General features: G+C 44.2%; 2 protein-coding genes across 3 annotated transcripts; one reads left to right on the top strand and one right to left on the bottom strand.

The window, feature by feature from the left end:
• Window positions 1-758: 758 nt before the first annotated feature.
• PACC1 (proton activated chloride channel 1) lies at window positions 759-19777 on the bottom strand. Of its 2 annotated transcripts, none has more exons than XM_050973105.1 (8): window positions 19610-19777; window positions 15912-16008; window positions 14120-14329; window positions 11962-12116; window positions 10979-11121; window positions 5715-5859; window positions 2145-2249; window positions 759-1444 (listed from the first exon to the last, which is right to left on the bottom strand). In XM_050973105.1, the coding sequence occupies exons 1-8, from the start codon at window positions 19643-19645 to the stop codon at window positions 1283-1285; spliced, it is 1053 nt and encodes a 350-aa protein (XP_050829062.1). In that variant the 5' UTR covers window positions 19646-19777; the 3' UTR covers window positions 759-1282. The 2 variants fall into 2 exon arrangements, with proteins under 2 accessions (XP_050829062.1, XP_050829061.1); XM_050973104.1 differs by having other exon boundaries at window positions 15912-16071; window positions 19610-19754.
• Window positions 19778-20822: 1045 nt separating this feature from the next.
• NENF (neudesin neurotrophic factor) lies at window positions 20823-26029 on the top strand. The gene is made up of 4 exons (XM_050973106.1): window positions 20823-21526; window positions 22662-22722; window positions 23672-23775; window positions 24347-26029. Exons 1-4 carry the CDS (start codon window positions 21332-21334, stop codon window positions 24521-24523), a joined length of 537 nt encoding a protein of 178 aa, XP_050829063.1. The 5' UTR covers window positions 20823-21331; the 3' UTR covers window positions 24524-26029.
• The last annotated feature ends 229 nt before the right edge of the window (window positions 26030-26258 follow it).

The following is a 26258-nucleotide window of genomic DNA, read 5'->3' as shown; positions in this document are numbered from 1 at the left end:
TCCTTGTGAGATGCTGAAGATAGGGGGTGTCCAGTCCCTACCTTTTCTCCCACACAAACACCTTTGTCCCCATATTAAACATTTTCCCCCAGACAGCCAGTGCTGCTATTTTGTTTATCTTATTGCCATGAGTTGCTGCTCCCCTGTTTAAGGCTGTCTGGTCAATGCAGTGCCTTAACTTGCTCTGGAAGCCAGCTGAAAGTAGGAAATTTTGTCCCAGAAGGCTTCCTCAGATGCCAAAAACAAGGAAGGAAGGTGAGGGGGTACTTTGGATACTCTTACTCCTCTGAGTACTCTGCTGGGAGAGGAAGGAAGAAGCAAACTGAGTTGGCATCCTTGCAGCAAAGCCTTCAGAGCAAACACACAGTGGTGCCCTGCTCCCTGCAGACTCCACACATCCCAGTCAGGCATCTCAACTAACAAGGGACTTATAAGGAAGAAAAAGACACCAGCACCCCAGCACAGTTGGTGAGCAGGCATTCCCCACAGAACAGAGAATCACAGTTCCATGCCCTGCTGATGAAAGACTTTTTCACTAACTTAGGAAAGACTGCCAGAAAGAGGGATAAACAAGAGCCAGAGACTGATTTTGAGATCAGCCGCAAGCTCAGCCCCCCACATTGTCCTGTTGCTTGAGTTTCCTTTGAGCTGGACTGATCAGTGGTTTTCACCTTATCCTCATGCCACAGCACTCCTGCCTCCTGTAAAGCTCCTTCCCAGCCTGAGAGCAGGTAGTTTCAAAGAAGGCACACAATAGATTACTTGAAGTATTTTTTAATATTAAAGTCATTGTACTTTGATTTAAAGATGACATGTAATGGAATTCCAGTGTATTTTGTTTTAAAATATGCTTTGGAGAAGAGAGGCCAGGATGTTTTCAGAGCACTTTACCTTCCACTGAGCACCATCAAGGCAAGTGACTGTGCTAGGGAGCAGCTCACAGCTGATGCAGAAACTAAAGGGTCTGTTGGAGAAACATTCAAACACTGTCCACTTTTCCACAATTTACTACAGTGATGACTTTCTGAACATTACTGAGTTCCCTCCTTTGCCTCCACAGAGGTAAACTTGTTAAACTTGGACTAGAAAAGCGTGAGTTTGTTAGACCTGTCCTAGAGTTAGTGCCTTCTGCAGTTCCAAGGCCGGTTCACTAGGCTGTTCCTCCAGCCAGCATCTCTCTGGAAGGAAACATACCTGGTTTTCAGCTTTAATTGCTGATTGCAGTTTATTCCAGTTATTTTCTATCCCTCCTGCTATGGACAGTTAAAAGGCAGTCTTAGTCTCAGCTTATGTGGTTCGTTACTTGACGAGTCCTCTTCAGGTGCCGCCTTCGGATTTTGATCATCCACTTAACACTTAACTTAGCAAAGTCTGCTGCCTTAAACAGGGCCAGAAAGATCCCACAGAGAAGAGCAATCATGTTCCAGGGATTTGCTGTGATAATCTGAAAGAGATGACAAATATTAGTCCCCTCATCTGATTCCACACAGGTAGAGAGGAGTGAGAGCTGTGGGAAGAGGACTGGGCTCTGAAGGCCAAGGAGGTGCCTGGGTCCTGCTGGGACAGCAGGAGTGCAAAGGACCAGCTCCTGTCCCACACAGTCTGCATTCACACTGATTTTGGGCAAGAAAACACCAACACTCTTGATTTTCCTGCTGCCAGACCTATGTGGTTAATACAGTACCACATTTTATTACAATGAATTTATTCTAAAAATGGATAAAAAAATACACTAGGCTATTTTTATTATTCTTATTTCAGCCTAGGTTTCTTGTCAATTAAAATAAAAAAAAGTCATTAAATCAAATTATCCAGCAGACTTACTAAAGCAAAAATTTCAGCCCTGTCTGAAGCTACTCTTTGCTAGAACAAGAGACAGGTGCTTTTCTTAGCTACAAGGTACCTGTAGCTGCAAGCAGAATGCTGAGTGTCACCCACCCAAGGAGCAGCATCACACGGTCCTGACCTCCACACAGAATGCATTACTGGACATAAGGAAGAGCCTACACTGAAATTTCAGAAGCACCTCACTCTTCTCTGCATTTCTTCCTGGGGTGAGGTAAGAGAGGCAAGTGCATGCACACACAGTGCATGAGCATGCAGAGTCAGAGAGTGATTCAGGAGGGGACTGCTGGGTTACTCACATCCTGAACAGTCTGTATGAAAGGGTCTTTCCATTCAAACACCACAAAGAACAGCTGGTCACTCCCTGGTTTAGTTCTCTGGTCAATGTAGTTAACCACACTGGTCTGGGGAGAGGGAAAGAAAAGTGCAGGTTACTTTCTTCAGCAGTGCAATGAGTCTTTTGTGCAACAGAATAGGCCTGTAAGAAGGTGAAAATACCAGACTGTTTAGAGCCTTCCACTGCAGCCTTTCTCTACCTAGAACAATGGGCTGCCAAAATATGGCAAGGGCAGATTCCTCCCTCTGTCTCACGTTCCTATTATTTTCCCATTTCTCACTCAGTATCACACTACAATACCATTTCTACATTGCCTCTCAAGAGGGGACAATTTACTTCCAAAACTCATTTACTTGTAGTAATACAACATTTGGAAAGTTCTCATGAATGAAGGTTAAATTTGCTTTATTTGCCACAGAACCACATAATGGTGGCAGGAAGTTTCCTTCTATTTGGAAAACAGCTTGTAGAATAAACTAGAACATTCCAGCAAGTGCAGAATGAACATGGAAGGAAAGAAGCCCAGGTACTGACAACCAAACCCATCCTTCCCAGTACTGCCCATTAACTAGGTCACCACTTGAAACTGATGCTGCCCAGCAGAGAGCTGTAACACAATTCCAACAGGGAACTGGGTTAGGATACCAGACTACGTTACAGCCACATGAAGCCAGAGTCTCAAGAACCACAACCAGGAAAATATTAAGACATCAGCCCCCAGGAAAACAATTGTATTGTACCACCTGCCCCCAGCCCAGGGGGGAACTACACAGGGTTTGTACACAGGCAGTAACCAACACAACCAGTTTGAAGTGCCCCCTGCTCCTAGGACATAACACAAACTGCCCAAGAGCCACACAGGGAGCTCAGGAAAGCACAGTGCTGGAAGGACTTCTCCCTTCTCCAAGCCTCAAAGGAGTGTTTACATCTTGGGGTGTGCAGAGGGACACTGCTGCTCATCCTGTTTAATTCTGTCCTGGAAGCAATGAGTCCAGCAGCACTGTGACTTTGCATCAGGGTTGTGACATAAAGATGAGAGAGATGATGGAAGAGCCTTTTCTGTGTTTTGTGAGCCCAGTTTTCCAGGCAGCATTGGAAGTCTCTAAGGAGACCACTCTTCATCTCCTTACAAGCCTTCCCATGGCATGAGGGATGACCTGCCACAAAAGCCTGTGATCCACCATGGTGCAGTCTCTTTACAAATACCTCAGGGTATCTTTCAGTCTTCTCCACAGCCCCAGCCCTGAACAGATTTTAGGCTGCAGGCAAGAAGAAGCAGGAGCTAGAACACTGTTCCTGGCCACTCAGAGCATATGGAGCTTCCCCAGCTTGTGCTTTCTGGTCAAACACCTTTGCTGCAGACTTGCTTGTGAGGATTTGTGAGGAGTTTTGAATGAGTCAGAGACAAGACCTCTGAGCTGCTTTAGATGGTGCAATTTATTTTCCTTATCTTCCACACAGGCAGGAAGGGTGAGTTCAGCTCACATCTTTACCCCATGGTTCATCAGAAGGTCACAAGACCTCCAGTTGCAAGACCTTTTGTTAACCAATAAAACAATGCCAACATGGATATTTATGCTTTTCACCCAATCCTTAAATATTTTGTCTTTTGGACTCATACTACAGTGTAAGCTTTCTTAGCCAGTCTTGTTATGACACAAACCTACATTACTGTACCCTAAAACACTGAACTTTCCTCTACTTAACCTAATGTGTCTCTGCTCTAAACTATAAACCCACATTCTTGCTTCCAAACCTAAGTTTGGAAGCCTTTTCCAAGGCCTGAGATCAAATTTAGTGTTTAATTCTAAGTTTTGGCTTACAGGCCCAAAGTTTTGAGAATTCCCTGCATTTTGGATTCCAACACTTGCCCCACATTTCTACAGCTGATTCCTCATTACAGGGTACCAGTGCCCCAACCACACTCATCCAAGAAAACTGCACACCAGGAAACAAACAGCACACAAGGCAAAACAAAGGCAATGGGAAAGGAAGAAAATACAAATGAATGCCTGCTGGGCTAGTTAGCAGAGTGAGTGACTGCTCTGTTTGACCTGGTATTTGTATCCATCTTTCCAGTGTGCCAGCTCCCAGGTTTGGATTTGAAAGGCTAATGGATTTCCTGGTGCAATTTGAGCAGATGTTGCACTGTCAAACAAAGCAAGTGCAAATTATGCCCGAGCTGTTTCAATTTCTGTTGTATTATTAATAGGGATCTGATTCCTGGTTCCTAGGTTTTATTAAAAACCAACAAACAAACGCACAAAACAAACAGAAAACCCAAACCAGCAACAGTGTTCACTTGTTCAGAGGATCAGTCCATAACTGCTGAACTAAATAGATGTTTATGGTCACAAAATGCTCTTTTTTTTCCTGAATTTGAGCCAGCCTTTTGTTTCCACTTTGTGTCACATTAGACTTGGGCACACAAAGGAAGACTTTCAAAAATCCTGTACTTGGTAAGCACCAAATGGCAAATGATGCAGAGCTGTAGGTGAAGAAGGACAGACAGACAGCTGCTGTCAGTGCTTACATGGCAGCAGCAGACTAATGCATTCTTTCCTCTCCTCCACACCAAGGTATTGACCTGGGACTTGCATGACTCTGGGATTTGCCTCCTGTCCTTCTCTAGTGCAGTAGGAGTGTACTCCCCTCATAGCCACAGCTCTGGGCTTCCCCTGAGGCTGTGCCATGTAACACCTTGGGAGAACTAGGGATGGAACTGGAGATTCTGCTTCGTTCTGCTCTCCCCAGAACACTCTTCCCAAGAGTACCAAGGACCAAGAGAAAGTATAGTCTCTGAAAGAGACACCCTCTGGAAAGGACAGCTCTCAAAATTTTCATTTCTTACCACTTGGGAGACACTTCCTTTCCAACCAACACTGGAAGCAAAACAAACTCAAAACATAATTATTTTCCCATGCATTAATGTGAACAGAACAGGAATGAAAGTCAGGCTCATTTCCTCTTTAGATAAGCTTGCATCTTCCACCTGAATATTTTCTAGTTTTAAATGATGCAAGAAGAGAAGTTACTCCATGTTTCTAAGGACACTCAATAGCTAAAAATTCCAAAGCCAAACAAAAAGCAGACACAAGAATGCTACAAAGGATACAAGGCTTACATTTCCTTCTTCATCCTAACATCAGTGGCAGCCTAAACAATACTCTTTCCAACAGCAGCTGTTATTTAGACAATTCCTTTGGCAATTGTTCTCCACCTTGGACTGTAGGTAGCTGTGTTAATATTTCTGTGTCAATCTCTTGGCACCACAGGGGCCATATCCCAGGTGAGGCCTGGATTTCTGGCCTCCCTGTAAGGAGATGTTTTCCTGAGCTCTGCCACGAGGCCACACCAACAGCTGAGCACATCAAGACATTTTCATTCCTACAGAATCCCTCCTTCTTGAGAAACAGTGTGATCAATGAGAGCCAAAACTGCTCAGAGCAAAGTGGCATCATGGGTGCAATGAAACAAAACCAAACTCCCAAACCATTATGAGTACTGGTTTTTTTTTTTAATTATTTTTTACCTCTTGTTTGAATTCAACAGTCTCACTGCCATCTTCTTCTTTTGTTTTGACCAAGGACATCTTGACCCAAGTTCGGAAACCTCCAGAAAACTTCCAGCTGGAGTAGGAGCTTTCACAGTCCTTCATGAATTTTGCTTTTTCTGGACTAAAGGAAAAAAAAAAAAAGCAGCATTACTTTACTGACCAAACTGAGCACTGCAGGCAGAAGGTCAGACCTAGGCACTTCAAACTATGTTCACAACTCCCTTTATTCTCCACCTGCTAAATTCAACACACCTAAAACATTGTGTGCAGTGATGTTTTCATTAATGGCAGCCCTTCACTGGTGCATCCTTAACTGCAGAGGACTTACCTGGTGCCCTACAACCCTGGAGCTCTGCCTGCCTGCAGAGATTGTCCTGCCCCACAGGGAGTTTAGCTCTGCTCATCAGCCACCCCTGGGACAGGAAGGAGCAGAGCCAGGACCTCAGGAAACAACTCATCACCACGTCAGGAAGCAAGAGACAGCAGGAAGAGCCTAGAGGAAGGACAGGGTGCTTCACCTAATTTCTGGTTGCCAAATAAACCAGTTGAAATGGATACATGCTTAAAGTGCCTCAAAATTGACCTTCAGTATAATCCTATTCTTCTGGAAGCACTGTAGCTTTGGTGTCAGGCTCCCACCTGCAGTAACTGTTATCCCAATATGCAATCCCAGCTGTTTGCAGCCCCCAGAAGAACAGGACTGCTTCGTGTGTTTTGGCTGGGGTTTTGTTTTTTAATACTGTGCCTGTAAATCTTTAAGGCTTGCAACACCCCTCATGCTGCAAGCAGTAAAGAGGGAGCTTTAAGGCATATCTGCTCTCCATCTCTTCTCTATCAGCTGCACAGGACATAGTGAATTAACCATGCTATTTGCTTGGAGCTCTTCAGTACTGTGATTTTAGCCATTTTCATGTCATCCCTGTGAAATCAGCCCAGCCCTGCCGCTGCTTTTCCAATAAGGCTTCATTTGAGAAGAAAGGGTAAACCACTGAGAGAAGTCAGGAACCACTAAGGGCTATTTTTCCAAAGACAGATTTCAGGTTGTCAAGATATGCCAGGGTACGCTGGTCCTTAAAAGAAGGGAGAGGGTTTTGATCCAGACTAAATCCATCTACCTAGGAGAAGGGAAAGAGTGTTCTTTGCTTTTGTGGAAGAAGGTGTGCATAACCAGGTCTTTTAGGAAATGAAGGTGTTTTCACCCTTCAGGAGAAAAATGCAAAAAAGTAAAGGAGAAAAGCAGAGGTGAAGAAGCAAACTCTTGTTCCAGAACAGGCCAATCAGGAAGATTTGTCCAGAGCTGACCAGGTTTGCACTTTTCCTGTCTTTTTTTCTTAGTTTTCAAACTCAGGGCTTCTTTTCTTTCTACAAACCAAGGTGCCTTGTCTACAAGGACCAAAGGGAGTGCACTGATATAAATATCAAACTGATGGCTCCTCTGTACCACAGCACCTGCTCAGGCTTAACAGATGAATACACACGTGTCCATGGCAGGGCAAAACCCAGCAAAGCCATTCTCCCAAGTACCCAAACACAGAACTCCACTGTGCACATGCACAGAAAAGAGAAGGGTTTCTGCAAAGAAAAACTAACTTTGCCACCTACCAAGGCAGATGCTGTTGCCAGGGTGTCCTAGGAAGTTAGGAATACCTTTATTTTGACATGAGGTGCTTGTTTAGTGACCCCAGCAGGATGGCACCTCTCTGCCTCCCACAGGAAAGATGTGGGCAGAGCCTAAGGACAAAGCCCATGGCCTGCCTGCTCCTCACCAGAGCAAACCAGCAGCACAGGAACACCTAATCCAACAGCTGCTTCCCCTCCTGGGATGTGGGCAGAGCAGCAGCTGAGGGGACAGCACAGGGGAGCACTGGAGTGCTTTGCCACTCAAGAGGAACACACAGAATTAGCACTCTGCCAGGCAGTCATATGCCTAATGGCTGGCTAAATACAGCACCCTGGAAAAGCTTTCCAAGCTTTCCAACGTGGAAAAATGAGGCAGGAAGTTATGACACAGAGCTGAACGTTACAGCCACAGCTTCCATGGCAGGCAGACAGCAGCAGTGTGCTCTGCCTTGGACAGTAATTGCAGGCTGGAACAAGAAGGATTAATAATATCTTAGGAGAAGCTGTGGAGAAGTGATCTGAGAGGCATCTCTGTAATCCAGACCACTGCCACAGAGTGAGGGGGGAAAAAGGGGGGTGGACAGGAGAAGCACAGCACAGAGGAACAAGCTTTGCACAAATTATAGCAGAGGGCAAATAGCAGAGCTTTAAAACCACACACACAAGTGAACACAAGACAGGAGAGGGATTTAAAGCTGAAAAACAGTCCTCCAGGCAGTTTCTTCACACCAAAGACAGACAACCCACACAGGCTACACCTCTTTTGTTGTTGCTGTTTGGGATTTTGTTTCTTTCTCTCTCTCTTTTTTTTTTTTTTTTTAATCTGTGGGAGTCACTAACTTATTTCTGGACTGGGCTGTAGTGCTGCAGTGGATCCTTTACCACCAGTGTCTAGGGACCACCCCAGGAGAGCCTGAGAAGTTCAGGACATCCCACCAGCAGATTCCAAGAGCCAAACCCACTGATGGTTCAAGTCCAATCTGTGTTTATTGCTCTTGTGTTTCCCCGGACCAGGAAACTCTCAAACAGCCGTGGCAGCTAATAAAGGCTGATGTGGTACCAAAAGTCTCCATCCTTCTATGCTGTATTTCTCTGCATGTAGCAATCCAGATCGGAGACATGAACACTGAGCTCAGTTTAGACCCTGAAATCATCTCTGAACTGTTCACACTGGTATCCATCATTTCACAGGAGCAGAAGTTATTTGCCATGCTACACTAACAATAGTTTTGTCAGGAATATATTCAAGATTTTCTTCTAAACCCCATGGATTATCCCAATGACAGTTCAGGAGAGGAACTTGCATTTTTAGCCACACATTTTGGGTAATTTGCAAGGATTTCATTATTTCCCTCCCCCAATTAATATGGTACAGACAGCAGCTGCTACTACCTTAAAAAAAAAGAAAAATAAACAGAGGCCAGCAGCATCTCCTTCCAGCTCAGAGGCCAACAAGAGCACACAGTGCAGCAGTGTTCTGTGGAGCCCAGAACAAAACCAGTGAGCAGTGCCAGTTCCATGGAGTCTGATCCAATTTGAACAGAAGGGCTGCAGAGAATAAAGCCCTTGACAGAAACAACTGGGCCCTGCTGAGTGCTCAGCACTTACTACACCACCAAAACTCTCTTCAAGGGACAAGTCTTTGAGGCCATTTTTTACTGCTTGAGGCACCTCTGATAACACTGCACATGAACTGCTGGGCACAGTGTTATTCTGGGCCCTCATAACCAGTGAGACACTTGGCCAGGAGAAGTAGTTAACAGGGGCCAGTAATTTCCAGAAGTTTTCAGAGGCTGTATGGAAGGACACACAACAGTTTCTACAGATATCTTCAGCCAGACTTCCCATCAGCTAAATTTAGTATCTGCTGATGAACAAGAAATCATTTCTATTTTCTCTTCTGCTGGAAGCTGGACAGAATGAGCGCTCTCCACATACACAGTGCAGTTGCACATGCACTGCTCATAGTCAGGAGAAATGTAAACTCCCAACCTGCCCTGAGCCCAGCCAGTTCATGCCGGGACAGCAAACACAGCGCTGAGCAAGACAAGCCACACCATTTGTATCAAGTTTGGGAGGATGCTGCAGAAAAGACACCACTGGCCTCTTGGCCACAGCTGGCTCTTTCCCTTTATTCCATCTAGACATGCAGATCATTCACCACTGAGGCCTTCATCCCCTTGCCAATGTTACCATTCACCTGGGTCAGTTCAAAACTAGTTTTAACTCCTATTCCTACTGTCTGCCTCAAGCAAGCACAGAGGATGCACCCCCAAACAAACATCCCCATTTCCCACGTGGCTTCCAAGGCCTGAGGATGCACAGACTGAGCTGTACATCCTGTCCCCAGCCAGCTGCAGCACCTGGGGTGGCCTCAGGCAGTGCTGGTGCCTGGCAGTACAGAAAGAGCTGAAAACTTGCTGTAAGTGGTCCCACTGTAAGCACAAGCCATAAAACCAGAAAAAAACAACACAAGGAACAAGCAGCACCTTCTACACCACTGCTCTTAACTGGAGTTCTCTCACCCTAAAATATCAATGCCTAAACCACCCAGAACATTAGCATTTTATGAGGTGCTTCAGTACAGTAACAGAAAACAGTTAATGACTTAGGATGCCTTCACTGACGCAGACATGCTGTGTAAAAGGCAATTCCACCTAACTGGTCCTTGCCCACCCAGAGGCAGCACGCCTGAACACTTCCACTCCTTGCTCCACCTGAAAAGCATCAGTATGACCATGTCCAAGCCTCTGAGAAGGCCTTGCTACAATAAAATCTGTTCTCTTCCCTCCCCCACCTAATTTTGTTCTGCACAGGTCCTCTATCCCCTGTCCCTTTTTCACTGAGCATCTATTATCAAATTAAGGTTTTCTATCAGGTGTCACTATGACCAATATTTCTTGACTAACTTTTAATCTGGATCTCAGTGAGAAGAACAGAACTTGAATTCAAATTAAAGCAAAAATTAAACTGTTAAATATGAAATTTATTCTCAAAAGGTGGAAAAAAGATTGGGTCTTTCAAGAAAGTTCAAGATTAATTCCATTCTTGTTAAAATCAGAAGGTTGATTCGATACTCCAATGATACCAATGTCAAAGCAACACAAAGCAATTTCAGAAACCCCATACATGAATTTACATCATTCTGCAGAATCTTAAATATAGCCAGTAATACAAAGAAACAGAGTTAATCTTTCAATGAAATCACAACAGAGCGATCTAGAGATCTGACCTTTACAGCAACTGCTTTAAAAACCCCCAAATGGTACAGAAATATTTGTGTTCTTGGTGCACTTCCTGACACACTACCCAGGACAGCACACTTCCTGATCACCCACAGCAGCAGACAGCAGCAAGCCAGCACAAACTCCAAGCTTTTAGAAAGTGCAGGAACAAATGGTTTAAGACAGCTGAAGAACAGTTTTTGTCACTGAAAAAGCCCTCAATACATTTTCTAAAGGTCAGGTTAGTAAACAAAGACATGAAAGAGCATCAACATAGTCAACACATTTTAAAAAAATCATAAAAGCCTGCCTGTTTTTTACTGAAAAAGCCCTGCTTTCACAAGGATTGTGACATCAAGTTCAATGCAGCCACAGGCTCATCCCCCCTTTACATACCTGCTGACAAACTCTTGGAAAGAAGAAAACAGCAGGTAGTCAATGGCACTGAAATCTTGGTCTGTTTCATTTAAATGGAACTGCAAAAACACCAGCTCCCTTTTCTTCACATCACGAGGGCCTTGAACAACCAAAGCATACTTCTGTAAGCAAACAGAGATGGTGAGAGGAGCAAAGGAATCCTCATCTCCTGTTCATTAATTTACCATCTGGCACTAATACTCTGTAGAAATCTAACACACACACACAGAGTTTCTTTTATCTTTATCTATTAAAATACCTAACAAGAATGCCACTTCATTCCCTCCTTTCAGTTTAAAAAGGAGGTCTTTACATCAAGATTCAGTGTTTAAATATTAATATTGAAGTATTGAATATGGTAATTTGTGGGGTTTGGACATTTGTTTATCAAGAAGCAAGCTTCCCTGCACTTCTAAGTGCAATTTAAGACAGACTATCATTCCTCAGTGCACCCATCCTGCTGGCTCAAAGCATTTCAGTGTAATGAAGCACTTGGTGCCCATTTAAGATTCTTCCAAGTGTGACAAACATGGCGTGTAATTCCCAGCAAGAATTCATGTATGAATTCCCAGCAAACATAAAAAAAGAGATTAGCTATCCTCCTTTAATGGATACTGCTACTGCCTTCAATCACAGCTAGGTTTACCATATCCAGGAAAATGCTTCCCAGTTCATTTAGGAGAAGAATGAAGTGAGAGCTTCACTGTGAAAAATTACTTATTTTATCCCATTAAGGGTTTTGTGCTGCACACACCCACAGGACAGCTCATCTTCCATAACACATATAAACACTGACTGGGGTCTTTTACATTTCTGAAAACAAAATGACAGATGGCTTACAAAAAATCCAAACCAGAAGCAAGGATTTTTTTACAGCATATAGTACATACTCTTACTTTCCAACAAGATTATGAGCAGAAACCCCACACTGAATAAGCTTTGCTCTATTATATTGTTATTACCATAGTTTGATTAGTAAAAGGATCTGTGTAGTTGATCCTCTGAGTGGTGCATTCAATGTCTCCTGGCTGACCTGGATTTATCAGAGGTGGAATGTGATCGTAGTAATGATGCTTGCAGCTAAGCAGCCGAGCCTTGCCTGGGTAAAAGGCAATACCTGTTTGGGGAGAAAAAACATTGGAGAGCACTCATTTCCTTCCTGAGGACATCGATTTTCATTCTGGAATTTTATCTTTAAGATGCCACAAAACAATCAAATTAAACCATGCACTTCCACATTTTTCTGGAGCAGGACAAAAACACCAACTGCATCAGGACAGAACCCCCATGATGCATTGAAAAAAATCAGGTCTCATATTCTGTTACAACAGTTCAAGGTTCATAGAAGCTACCAAGTTTCCCACAAGCCAGCAGCTAATCAATCAGTCCCTCTCAATCCCAGATAAATCTGTAAAATACGTTAGGGAGCATCAAATGAGACATGCAGTGCTTTAGTTTTCAGATACTGGCATTTAACACATCAAGTGTTAATTGGAAATAATGTACATACCATACATGACAGAACAAAGATCACTGGCTGAGCTAACAGAAGTGAAAAGATGCTCTTCAGAACACAATGTCTTCTGTTAACTGAATGTGACATCATGATAAAAATCAAAGCCATCAGACATGCACTAACTGCTACCATCTCTTATTATTTACAGCACTGGGTAGGGCAGGCAACTGCTCCACCTGGGTGGAAACCCACATTTGCCAAAAACCTCCTGTTTCAGCCCAACAGCACATTCACAACCTCAGCCACCTCAGCTTTGGAAGGCTAGCAAAATACAAGAGCCAAACCTCAAATTCCTTTTACACCACCTACACTGTATCTATTACTGGAAACAAGTTTGCTGGAAGATAATCTAGTCCAACTTAGAAAAAAAAAAAAAAAAGAAAAAAGAGTTGATTAGATATAATTAACTCACAACTGAGATGACCTGCCCACCAAAATGTGAGAGGTCAAAGCACTCAGCATGTATCAAAAGCTTTATTTCTTTCTTCAGAGCTCCAGGCTTGCAACTTGCCATCTCGTCATTTTAATAGAGCAATAAAATAAAGGACTACATTGATTTAGGTTCTCTGATCTGCAGGGATCTCCAACAATACTTTTGGATTTATTTGTATGCTGCTCTGCATATTTAAAATCTCCTTATTTTCTTCCTGTTGCTGCATGAAATGCTCACATGAGGGAGGGGAAAAAAAGGGAAAAGCTTGAATTTGCTTGCTCTTACAGTCAGATTCATATGGCCCAAACATAAAGCACTACTTCCAGAGCTAGGCTAACTGGCCATAGAGAAAAACAACTACAGTAATATGGCAACACCTCACAAAATACCTTTCAGCCACAACTACTGAAGTGGGTATTTGGAAAATGTGGTAACACTTCAAACAGAAGTGTTATTGTTAAACTGGAAACTCACTGATGACTGACTGAGCTGCATTTGCTACCATGGCTCTACTTATGAGTGGCTACTGGACAATTAAAAAAAAACTATTCACTAATCAAAAATGCCCCTGTGGAGCAACTCCTCCTGCAAACTGCAACAGTTTCTGCTGCCATGCTGCATTTCTGTGCCAACATTGTTCCCTGCAGCCACATCAGATTTTCACTGCCTACTGACGTAATGCCATGTTGTAAACAAGGCAGGGTGGAAGTAGTAGAAAGTGGCATTGTGGTTATTTTGTGGTTGGTTTGAGAAATTCACCTCCTCACTGTGAATGGCAGCTCATTGCCCAGTGCAGCACTGAGCTCCTGTGTTACTCCTATGTGCTACTCTGTTTGAATGACACAGTCTGGGGAATGTTTCCAAAAGGAAGTCACTTTCTCCCCTAAAAGAGGACTCATTTTACAGCCTTCTTATCTATGAAATGTTGCATAATTCTCCACAGCTTCTGCCATTCATGTTATTGGCATGACAGCTCCCAAAAATCTCCCATACAACATTTACATTTCTGTGCAAAGCCAATACAACTTTTTAATCTAAAGTGAGTAAATGAAAGACCTGGATCAAGTATTATATGCACTCTGGGCTCTGAAGAATGAACACCAAAAATTTAAACCAATCCAAGAAAAACAAGAACAAGAATTTAACCCATTTTACTTGTTACTGCCCTTACCAGGTGCATCATACAAGGACACTTCCTTGTAAGTGACAGACATCACTGGGTGCTTGAGCTTCTCCCTGAAGTCACTGATGGTTTGGTAGACAAGGAACACAGCTACAGCCATGAGCAGCAGATAAATAAACAGGAGTATTACTGAAAAAACATTCTTTAGGCAGGTCTTGCTGAAACGCAAAGAAGGGGTAGTGGTACCCAGCTCACCATCTGGAAACAAGCAGAATATGGATTGGGACTTGAACATACAGATATTTTTGCTGAATTTACATTTAAAGATCAATTATGTGAGAGGAAAGTAAGCCTCAAACTCAGCTTGATTTTAAAAACCACAGCTAATTCTAGTTTTGATGATCAGCCAGGCAGATACTTCCCTCTCAAGTATGAGGTGTAACCAACCTAAGATTGTGCCTCCTTTTCACATGCCAGAATTTGGCACTCTGCTAAGGCCACTGCAGGCAAGAAACAAGGTTTGTATTCAAGGACATATGAGAAACAAAGTTTAAAGTCCACAAGAAAGGCTGTTGATGGCCAATCTTTGCTTCAGGAAAAAAAAAAAAAACCTCTTTTCCTCTATTTCAAGTCGGAAGTGATTCTTACACACTCAGCACAGACATCAGTGGAGTGACTGAATGCTCGTGCCCAGATCTATGCATTGCATCTCCACCATGGTAGGAATCACTAGATACTTGTTACCCTTAGTTCATAATTCCTTGTGCACGTCAAAAACTTCCATAGAAGGATTCTTCCAATTACAGCTAGAAAGAGACTGACCCAACCCTCCCAGAGTCTCCTTTCCTTCAAATCTTGTTCTCTTTAGATCTTCTCAGTAGTCTCACTCACACAGAGACACTGCTTTACCCATACCCCTTGCATTTGCCATTTCTTTTGGCAATACTTCTAAGGAAAAGGTTCCTGTACTCCTGAGTTACACATCATGTTTTGTCATGACCGATATTCAGCTGAACACACAAAATTTTATGTTAAAACTCGGTGTAAGAAAGGAGATAGGCAGCCATGCTTCCTGCTGACTGTTCTGTGTGGTGTCATTAAATGAGTCAGGCCCTCTCCACACACTGCTCTCCAACTCTACAGTTTGGGGTTTGTGCCTTCCCACAGCAAGCAGGAGCCTTTCAGTGAACCCTACTGCACACATAACCACTTACAAATGTCCATGGGTAAGTTCCATGCCAGGAGATGGCAGCCAAGGCAATTAGGACATTAATATGTATAAAACTGCACTGCTGAAACAAATATGCCTTGAATAGCTGCCAGGCATTTAGGCCATGCTCCTTTCAGGCTGGCTAACCTCAGTGCCCACACCTGAACTGCAACAAGCCCATTTAACACTGCTCCATGCCCTCCAGAAGCAGCCTGAACAGTCTAAGAATTTATTTTAAAGCATCTATTCAATATGGCACCTTGCTCATGTAAATCTGGTACAGACTCTGCCTGCAACCCACTGCCACTCAGGTGAGACACAACATCAAGGAAGATGACATACTAAGCTATCTCAGAGTCAGATGTGCTGAATGTGTTTTGATTGAGCACAGTTCCTGACAAAGAAATATTCTCCTATCAGTCCTTGAATAACCCCTTGGCTTTCCATCAGTACTGATTCACATAAAATAAGTAAATTACATTAGTGAAGTAAGGGAAATAAGTAGTGAAATTAGTGTTTTGTTTACTTTCAGAAGTGCAATAAAATAGCAAAACCAAAACAACCAAAGCCATCCACTGCAGCAGGTAACAGGCCCTAAAAATCAGTAATTTTTGGGTCAATAGTTCTCACCTGGTAAAATAACAGAGCTGGAATCTTCGTGAACTTCCATATCTTCCTCTCTCTCCTCTGTTGGATTTTCAGATACTCGCTCCACATCTTCACTCAGCTGTGTAGTTAAAACAGTGGTTCAATTTCCAAACATGCTCTCAACTCGCAATTGTTGGAATTTCTATGGTACAAATAAAAGAGGCTCCAACTAACCGAACACACAAAAACACATCCCCAGTCCAAGAGCACCCAACATCTGTCCCACTTGTTCACAACACAAAAGCCACAGCTCTGTAGACTTAGAGCCACAAATTAAGTGACTTGCATGCTACAAATTTAACCTACTTCTATTCTGCTGCTTCAACAATAACATCACCTTTCCATTCAAGTTCAAAGTAATTATTTCCCCAGCAGCTCCAACACATTTTAACCCCACAATTAGGACCGTGTTCTCTGACAAGCAGGAACGTCATTCTGTCACTGAAGAATATATTTTTAGGCATAAAGAAACCACAGCACATAGCAGCAAACAGAGCATTAGCACCTCTTAATAAAGAGGTACAAAAAGCAGGAGATGCATTTTGACAGGTATTAAGGCAAGGCACTGAAATACAGTCTCAGCCACAGGTGGCTGGGTCATTATGAGACAACAGTCAAGTATCTCTATATTTCTGGTCTTTATTTGATCTCACTGTGTAAATTATTATATATTAGTGGTTATGCAACTAATTAGTCTTCTAGTGTTTCTGAAACACAAGAAAGACCAGATATTTTCTTGTTTTGCTATTCAGAGCTCTGGGCTCAAACAGCCAGGCCACTTCTGTCAGAGTCAGAAGCTTGTCACAGCAGATAGGCATCACACCACATTGTGGAGCACTGCAGACTTTATACATTACAAACAGAAAGTATCTCTTGTATGTTTTCCAAGCTTTCTTTTGTGATGGCAAGTGGCACAGAGATTACAGCATTGCAAACCAAGGCATGAGCTTCCAGCACAACTCATTAGCCTTGTTCCTGTTTCAAGGAAAACGGGGGCACAGTTAATGCTGCAGCTGCACTGAATGCTATTAAACACTACACCCCTAACTTACACAACAGAAACGTGAATGTATCCATAGGGGAGTGCTTTTATTTCACCCAGCTTTAATTCAGTACTGAAATCATCATTATGCCATTACCAGGTCATCATTAGCACCTGTTAGGAAAGAGTCCACTCATTTTACATCTTCAAAGTCTGACGTAAAGTCTCCTTCACTTCCTGCTGTATTTCTGTATTCACTTCCATCATGCAAGGCAAGATGAAAGCAGTTACCCAGCTGTTATTAAATGCTCAGTACATAAATAAAGCATGATTTCCCATAGCATGAGGCAAGAAGTGAAGAGGAACTTGTAGGCTAAAAACTCAGCTCACATGCAAGACACAAGGGTCCAACCAAAGATACCTTTTTCAATTATCACGATAAAATAAGGGAAAATTAAAACTGTGCTCCTTTTTGTAGGAACATGCTGGTTCTTTTTATCTGACCCAAAATAAGCTACTCTGACCCAAGAAAAGTACTCACTGAACCTCTTGTACTAGTTACACTAAATCAGCTAAGAAACAAGTTCGTGCAAATTGCTGATACCAGAGCTGACCCAACAAATGTAATATAAGTCACAAAGTCACTGCAGCTCCTCAGCTGACTTCCACACCTCTCTGACTCCCCAGCCACAGGCACCTCAGTGACTGAGATTATTGGGAGGGTAACTGAATTCTATTCCTGATGGCAAGGAGATCTCAACACAAGTTTAAAAAAGAACAAAATAAGCAACATTTCCTATCCTCTCAAGAGGACCTGGGGCAATTTTTTTCAACAAGTGGAAGAAAAAACATCTTAGAGGCAATTCCCAATCTAAATGATTCTGTGGTAAACTCAGAAATCACAACCTTTCAGCACTCCTTAGAAACAAGTCAAAAAATCCCAAACAATATGCAACTATGTTTTCTTATCTCTGTTCACAATGTTCATATATAAGCTTTTCACAGATAAAGCCAGAGAAGGACAGCCAGGTAAAAGCAGGACTACTAACAGTGCTTCAGATGCAGTAAGCAGGTTGAGCTGATGTGTGAGACAGCTAAAACCAGCTATATTTTACCGCAGATCCTGGACTGAGGTCACCAAAACCCCAGCGCTGTGCATGGCTCAGCCACTGTGTTCTGAGCAGCACACAGACCTCTAGGGCAGCACAGAGCTACAAACCCAACACCTCACACACACACACACCCTGCTACAGCCTCCCAGAGACTGGGAAGCCAGCACAGGACACTGTGGGACAGCTGATTCCAGTTCACACTTGCCACTCCCCTTGGATTCAGGGATTCTGCCAAGAGCAAACCCGGAGCATGCCGGCCAGGTTCACCCTCACAGGCTGGCCCTTCCCATGTGGTATTTTTGATAAAGGGGTGAAGCGTGGTGCCAGTGAGAAGGAGCACAGATTGCAGGGTGGTTGAGCTTGCAGCAGGATGCAGAGACAGCCCAGGATGTCAAGGGCAGGAAGGGCACAAAGAAGAACTTCGCTCAGCATTCCTCTGGGTTCAGCACACACAGCTGAGGGAGAAACAACCACAGGAACCTGCCTGTGTCCAGCAGTACTTTTTCAGCCCTGTACACTGTAAAAGCACTGGACAAAAAGAAGCTTAGAAAAGGCAATTCCAGATATTTGAGCACTCCTGCCAGGGGCAGAAGCAACAAAGCCTGTTGCAGGTGCTGTAGAAGGAATGGACACACTTACACACACATCCTATCTTGACTCCTGCCACAGTCTGGGATAAACCCAAACATATGGGGAGAGTGTCAGTGGTAGCTGGTACTTAGGGTGAACACATAACATGCACTGCCCATGTCCACGCCTCAGGCATCAATGCAGATTCATTAACCCTCACAAGTATCTTCCCTAGGTACAAGCACACAAATCAACCCCATCTTGATAGTCACGGGCTAAAACCTTCCTACTGCATAAAACTCCCTTAAATAAAAGGAGAACTTGTTCATACAGGCCTTTTGCTGATCTGCTGATTCAACACCTTCCAATGCCTTCTGGCCAGGCAAGAAAACCAGAAGCTGAAACTGAACAGACTGTACCACACTAAATTAGAATGTATTAAAACTGAGCCTCAAATTACCCGTCACGAGTAGAGGAAGGAAGATATCTACATTCCTTTTGCCTGCAAGATACAAAAGTGCTCTGCTGTAACTCTCTACCGCTGCTGAACTTGACACAAATTGTTTGTGTGTCTACTGGGAGAGATAGGAACGAGCAAGGAAGCCGGGCTGCTGAGCCTGTACATTGATATGCAGACCATGCGCTGCCTCGGGCTTTTGGCACTGCGATAAAGCGTCCTTCAGTTTCGGATGCGGGAGCTCTGCTACCCAAGTCGCTTCCCCCACCCGGCAGACCATCCCCTTGTTACCAAAGCCCGGCTCTGGAGTCCAGCCGTACCCACCTCACATAGCTGAAACAGCGGCTGCCCCCTCTTTTAGCCCCGTTCAAAGGTAAGCAGGGAACCGTGCGTACCCGAGCCACCGCTGCTTTCTGCAGGGCGCAGCTGCCGCCTGGCGCCCCAGCACCCAGCACCGCGCCGAGCTCAAGGCGGCAGCGCCGGCTGTCCCCGCTCGCCGAGCGCCGGGTCGGGCACCAGCGCCCGGCGAGCCCCCCCAGCCCTGCCCGGCCCCCCGTACCTCCTGGTAGGATGCGGACACCTCTGGCTTTGGCATAGCATCGGCGGGAGCGGCGCCGCGGGGTCGGGCAGCGCCCGCCGGCACCGCACAGGGCGGGGCAGCCACGGGCCGACTGAGCCGGGCTGAGCCGAGCCGGGCTGAGCCGAGCCGGGCTGAGCCGAGCCGGGCCGAACCGAACCGAGCTGCCCCGCCCGGGCCGGGCCACGCAGGCGCGGCCGGGACCCCCGACCGCCCGGCCCGGCCCTTCCCGTCCCCGGGCGGTGTCCGCCCCTTGCCGGGGCTGCCGGGAGGCGTAGTCCGGGCAGGGCGCTGCGCTCCGGGGAGGTCTGTGGGAACATCTCTCCCTCCTGAGACGGACTGACGGGGAAATGAGACTTTTCTGCTTCACAATGCAAACTCTGCTAACACAAGCATGAGCCAGACTTGGAAAGCCGGCTCCCCCCAAGCTGCACAAAATACTGCTTTTTTTTTTTTTTTTTAATTTTTAATTTTTATTTTCTTTTGCTCAAGGCTGTTACCAGAATACCAGGCGTGCTTGACCAGCAGACAGAAGTCCTGCAGGACTCCTGGGGTGACCCACCCACGCTGTGCCCGCAGCAATGGGGCACTGCAGGAAAATAAAAGCCAAAACCAAGTAAGGGCTGATTCATGAGCCACGTGGCCACAAATACCTACACAGCTATTTATTTTTTTCCTTCCCCAGCGTGGAAGTAATTGTTAATGTTGCATCATCAAGAAAAAGCATGTGTAACTTTTTTTTTGCGTTGAGATGCAACACTGCAAGGGAGTCCCTGCTGATCACTTCCCTCTGCCTATGGCCCACGCCTAGTGAGTTAATAACCAAGATTTGAAGTCCTTTGGCAATAACAATCCTATTATACATTTGAATTACAGCACTGTAGTCAGAAAGAGTGGATGCTGCAGGATCAAACATCCAGGCTTTAAATCCTTCAGATCTTCACTTGTCAGCACTGGGCAAGGCATGTGATATATGAATCTGAACTGTAAAAAGGTTCTAATTTTCTCAGTTCTATATGGAATGATAAACACCCAGCTTATTCTTCTGCCAGTCCTGAATGTTCCCCCCTGCCGTATTTATAGCATAGGGGAAACTGTAATCTGAAAATTTCCTGTTTATTCAGTCCATTCCTAGGCTAAAAATGTCCGGGTTTTTAAAGTCACAAAGATGAAGCCTGCACTATGTGTGCTGATTTTGTGAATAACCATTGAAAACAGTTAGCAGAGAAACTTCAAGAGGGGAAGAAGGAGGAAAATTGAGAAATCTTTTTTTATTAGGTGTCTATTATGGTGCCACCACGTCCTTAAGTGCCACATCCATGTTTCTTTTAAATACTTCCAGCGATGGTGACTCCACCACTGCCCGGGGCAGCCTGTTCCAGTGCCTGACAACCTTTTCTGTGGAGAAGCCTCCCCTAATATCCAATCCAAACCTCCCTGGCACAACCTGAGCCTATTTCCCTTTGTCCTATCCATGGTTACCCGTGAGAAGCGGCAGACCCGCTCTTGGCTGCAGCCTCCCTTCAGGCCGTCGTGGAGCGCCATAAGCTCCCCCCGAGCCGCCTTTTCCCCAGCCTAAGCCCTGCCGTGCCCCTCAGCGCTGTGCGAGCCGTTCCTGGGCCCTCTCCGCGGCGTTCCCTCAGCTCCGGTCCCACCCCGCTCCCTTCCCGGGCCGCAGGCCGGGGGCGGTGCGCGCTCCGCGCCATGGCGGGCACTGCGGCCCGGGGCCCGCTGCCGCTGCCGCCGCTGCCCGGCCTGCTGCTCCTGCCGCTGCCCGGCCTGCTGCTCCTGCTGCTGCCGGCCGCCACCGCCGAGCCCGAGCTGCGCTTCAGGCCGCCGGCCGAGGCCCCCGTGCGGCTCTTCACCGAGCCCGAGCTGGCCAGATACGACGGGCACCAGGTAGGGCCGGGCCGCCGCCGTGCCCGAGGCCGGACAGGGCCCCACAGCCCCGGCGCTGCCGCCTTCCCGGGCGCTCCGAGCGCGGGAGCCGCCGCCAGGCTCGGATTTCTCGTGCTCTGCTGCTGTGCCGCCCCGCCATCCCTTCCTGTCCTTCTGGGCACCTCTTGCTTCTCGGGCAGCGGTTTGTGAGAGGTTTGCCGGCACCCGTGCGCTCCAGCCTCTGCCCCCGGGGCGGCTGGCAGCTGCCGGGGCTGATGCTGCACACACCATCAGATAATTGGGTGCCATGTGCCATTCTGCTCGCTTGGCAAGGTGCTCCTGCCTGAGAATTTCAGATTACCCTGAGCTGGAGCCAAAGTTCATTTTCTCTCAGTAATTCATTAAACCATGTACTTAGACTTAAAAAAAAAAATAAAATCCAGAAACAAAAGCACCAACAAAAACCCACCAAGATTATCAAAATAACAAGACAGTGTTAACTTAGGACTGTTTAGCTTCCTGTGATTCAGAAGGCTCAGCAGAACTCCAGACTCAAAATAAGGTCCTGTATTGATAAACATCTGCTTTACTTTTGAAACACTTGCTGTCTGACCTTCTCAGGGTCTTCTCTAGATACTTTGAAGAGACTAACCAATGTCTGACTAAAATTACATCTTATGTATAAAACACAAAGCAGTAGCACTGGCTTATTAAGTAAAACAGATGTCAGCAGATCAGATTTACATGTGTTTATATATTTATCTTTGTTTCTTAATCAAATAATGCTGTTGGCCACACACCATTTTATTTTGGGCACTATCCATCTGCATTAGGAATAGAAAGATGCAGCTGATAATCTTCAGGCAGACTAGTGTACAGACAGGAGGTGACTTGCAGAAGGGACATGTCTTCTATGGTTGTGCTGTTTAGATTAAAAAGATTGTCATTGCTTATGGTTGAACCCTCAAAGAATATTAGGGGCAGCTTAAAGCACAAGCAAGAGATGTCAAGAGAGGGAACGTGTCTGGTGGTATAACAAGAATAAACATACAACAAAGAATTTGTGTCCTAAGAGCTTCTGGATTTCACAGCTGAAACTTAACTGCTTTTTGCCTGTGCTTAAGTGCTGAGGATGTATTGATGGCTTTCCCTCCAGGAAGGACAGCCCATCTACCTGGCAGTGAAGGGAGTAGTGTTTGATGTCACCTCTGGAAAAGGTTAGTGCTGTCTACTTTGCTTTCATGTTATTGTTCAGACACTTGGTTTTAAACATTCCCAGTGCATTGGAAGCCTGCCGTTCAATTGCAACAAAAAGATACAGTTTTTCCTCTTCTAAAAAACTTCATTTTCCTCCTCTGAGAGCTCCCCTACTAAGGTTTTGTCTAGAACTTATACTGTTCTGAGATCACAACATGTAGACAGACAAACTACTGTCCAGGTAGCTTGGCCAGATATGAGTGAAAACTAGCCTGATACTAATGGAAACTGGAAGAACTTCCCAGATCCCTGAGTCCTTGCCAGATGTGGGGTCAGGCCACATGGAAGCTCCAGCATTTTACTGCCCTGGGTACATGAGCTGAGCAGATCAAACCTAACGTGGATGTACCCACTGTACAATGTCAACGCTGCTGCAGCTGCATCTTTTCCTTCTGTGCTGGTGCTCACACCCCCTGCTGTTTGTGCCTTCCCTGAGAACTACAAATGTTTTAATTTGAGCTCCTGCTACTTGATCCAGATTTGCTATATAAGAAGTTTGAAGGAACCGTGAGGGTTTTAGACTCTTGTCTGGATGTCATCATAAGTAAACTAATGGCTTGTTATTGTGTTTGTACTAACCTTGCCTGGGCATACACATTGGGTTGGCTGATCTTCAAGTCTTAAATTACACAGAGCTTGGAAGTTCTGGGGTCTACAAACATCTCATGAGATTGTAAAGCACAGCTCCCTAAATAATAGGTAAATTTTAAGAATGCTGTATAGGAAGTTCAGCAGCTGTATAAGCCCAAAAAGTAGGAAATCCAAAATCAGTTCTGGAAAGAAGAGTCTTAAGCTTGAGTTGATGCTTTCAGTTCACTGACATTCAGTTCACAGTCTGGTGAAGGGTAGAGGCTGAACATACCCATTGTCAGATCATCACTGGATTTTTTTTTTTTTTAAATCTGACAGAATTTTATGGAAAAGGAGCACCATACAATGCTTTGGCTGGAAAAGATTCAACAAGAGGAGTTGCAAAGATGTCTCTGGATCCAGCAGATCTTACACATGACACAGTAAGAAAATGGGCCAACAGTTTAATTACACTTTGCAAATTTTTATTATTATGCAAGATGATGAGTGATGATTTTGAATTGTTTGTATTTATATTAGTTGACTCACATATTTAAAGTCCAAATGCTTTGGTTCTCTTTAGATACATAAAACATATTTACTGGTCATGAAAGGTGCTAACAGCCTTCAAGAGGAAGGTTTTTCGTTTCTGGAATCAGTACAAGTTCTGTAAGCATATAAAAAGGAATCACCTGCTATTTAAAAAGATGCTCACAAAGACAGTAAATCCCTTTCTTTTGGTTTGGTGTATCCTGACATGGCAGTGAATGCTAGCTCTGGAGATGGGTTGTTGCTTGTCTGACCTGAATACCTTAAAGTTTTGTCAAGGCTGAATTTGAATGGAAGGAATACAATTGCAGGATGTACTATCAATTTTGTTCATCATGCTCTGCCTGTAAACCCAAAAGCTGACCCTAAGGTTTACAGTAATCATTAAAAAACCCAAAACAAATATGTAAATATCTCTATTTTTATTTCTTTGAGACAGGACTTTCATTTCCCTGTTTCCTTTAGGCAGGACTCACAGAGGAGGAACTGAAGTCCCTGGATGACATCTTCAATAATGTTTATAAAGCCAAATATCCAATTGTTGGCTATACTTCTCGGCGAATTCTGAATGAGGATGGCAGCCCCAACCTGGACTTTAAACCTGAAGATCAGCCACATTTCAGCATTAAAGATGAGTTTTGAGGAACATTTTTGTACCTAGAGAATGCCTGGCCAGAGGCACAGCAGAATATTAAATTAATTCCCTGTGTTGTGGAGCTCATTACTACAATTAGCTACCATGAGTCAGTTCTCTGCTCAGAAAATAAGTGTTTGTGTACACACAGCATAGAGGAAACAAACAGATCTGTAGTAGTGTCATACACCTGGGCTGTTTGCTGGGAATTACAGGAATTATTTAACCTGCAAGTTCTTACTGTCAGGATTTTTCCATTAAGAAGTGTATAATGTAAAATTACAGTCCTTAGAAGAAAGAAGAAAGCTTTTAATAATTGAAATATGACTGGTCTTTTTGTAAATCCCAAGTTGTTTCCCACTCCTTGGAAAAGTGTAAATGAATAATCTGGACAAGCTAACCTCAATTCTCTGTGCTTCATGTGAATCACAAGTACAGACAGGTGCAATACATTATATACAGGCTTACATTTTCAAAAGCATTATGGAGTTTAATATTTGATGGGTTTGAGAATACTGGATATAAAGCCACTCAGTGTCCTCAAATGCAGTTACTGTGGAGTATTTCTGCTAAGCCTACAGCTGTAAACTGAGAAAAATAAATCTTTTATTCCCCCGTGAGGACTACTGTGACATTTTAAATAAGGCTATTATGTTAGGTTTGGTTAAGTGACACTTTACTCTTTAAAAATAATCATCAAAGATGTCATCTATATTAGATTATGATGATTTCCTTCTGTCTTTCTCTGACAAAAAGAGGAAATACCTCACTGTTTGCCACATACTCTTACAGCACAGGTTTATTATAGCAGCTTAGTGTCCTGTGAACATTGATAACATTTTTATATTAACAATTTCAGCTCTCATTTTTTATGTCTCTTTGTTTCTCTTTGTACTTACCCTGGCTTCACCACTGCTGTTTTAATGAAGTGTGCAGTGCCATGTTCCTCTTCCTCTTAACCTGATACAAAACTGCAGATCCTGCAGTGTGAAAGCAGACCCCCTTGATGGCATTTCCCTGGCAGCCTTCCAGCAGCAAGAGGACTGGAAAAGCCTGAGCTCTATGAATTGCTGCTAACCCCTGACTTTCACTAACTTACGTGGAATGTGAATTGTCCCATATGTGGATTTTTCTGTCACTGTCACCATTTTGATTGATATGGGAAAAACTAAGCAGCTGCTCCCAATTCTGTATTAATAGTACAGATAGAATAAAAATATGGTTCTGCATTGTTGTTCTATTTCTTAAGCATTTTGGTAACTTTCTATGAAGGGAAGATTTTATTAGATGATTCTCCACCTTCTAGTTTGCAGGGGACAGCTGCCTGTCAGTTGAATAACTAGAAAAGTTGTTTCTATGTATTTGCCCATTTTTTCACTATGTTACAGATTTTATTCTAGATTTGTTTCGTTTCTCACCATTAGACCACTTCATTTGCAGGAAGGACTTCATGGGCCCTCCCACTGCTGGATGGTGCTCTGAGCAGAAAAAATAAATTAGCATCTAAGAAATGACTATTGCTTCAGATAATTATTATTTTGTGTTACTATTTATTATTATTATTACTGCTGTTCTTTTGATTAGAGACCAACAGCAGCTGGGAGTTTGCTCCTTGATGATACCTGTTGTCTTTGTGGGAATGCATGTGGGTTTGGTGGTTATGGTGGTTGGTAGTTTGCCAATATTTCACAAACAATTTTCAGTGCCTGCTAGTTTTTTTGCCCTTCTCCTCCTTTCCTTGCA

The sequence above is a fragment of the Serinus canaria genome, chromosome 3 (assembly GCF_022539315.1).
Source record: "Serinus canaria isolate serCan28SL12 chromosome 3, serCan2020, whole genome shotgun sequence".
Lineage (NCBI taxonomy): Eukaryota > Metazoa > Chordata > Aves > Passeriformes > Fringillidae > Serinus > Serinus canaria.
This window is presented reverse-complemented; position numbering and strand designations above follow the sequence as displayed.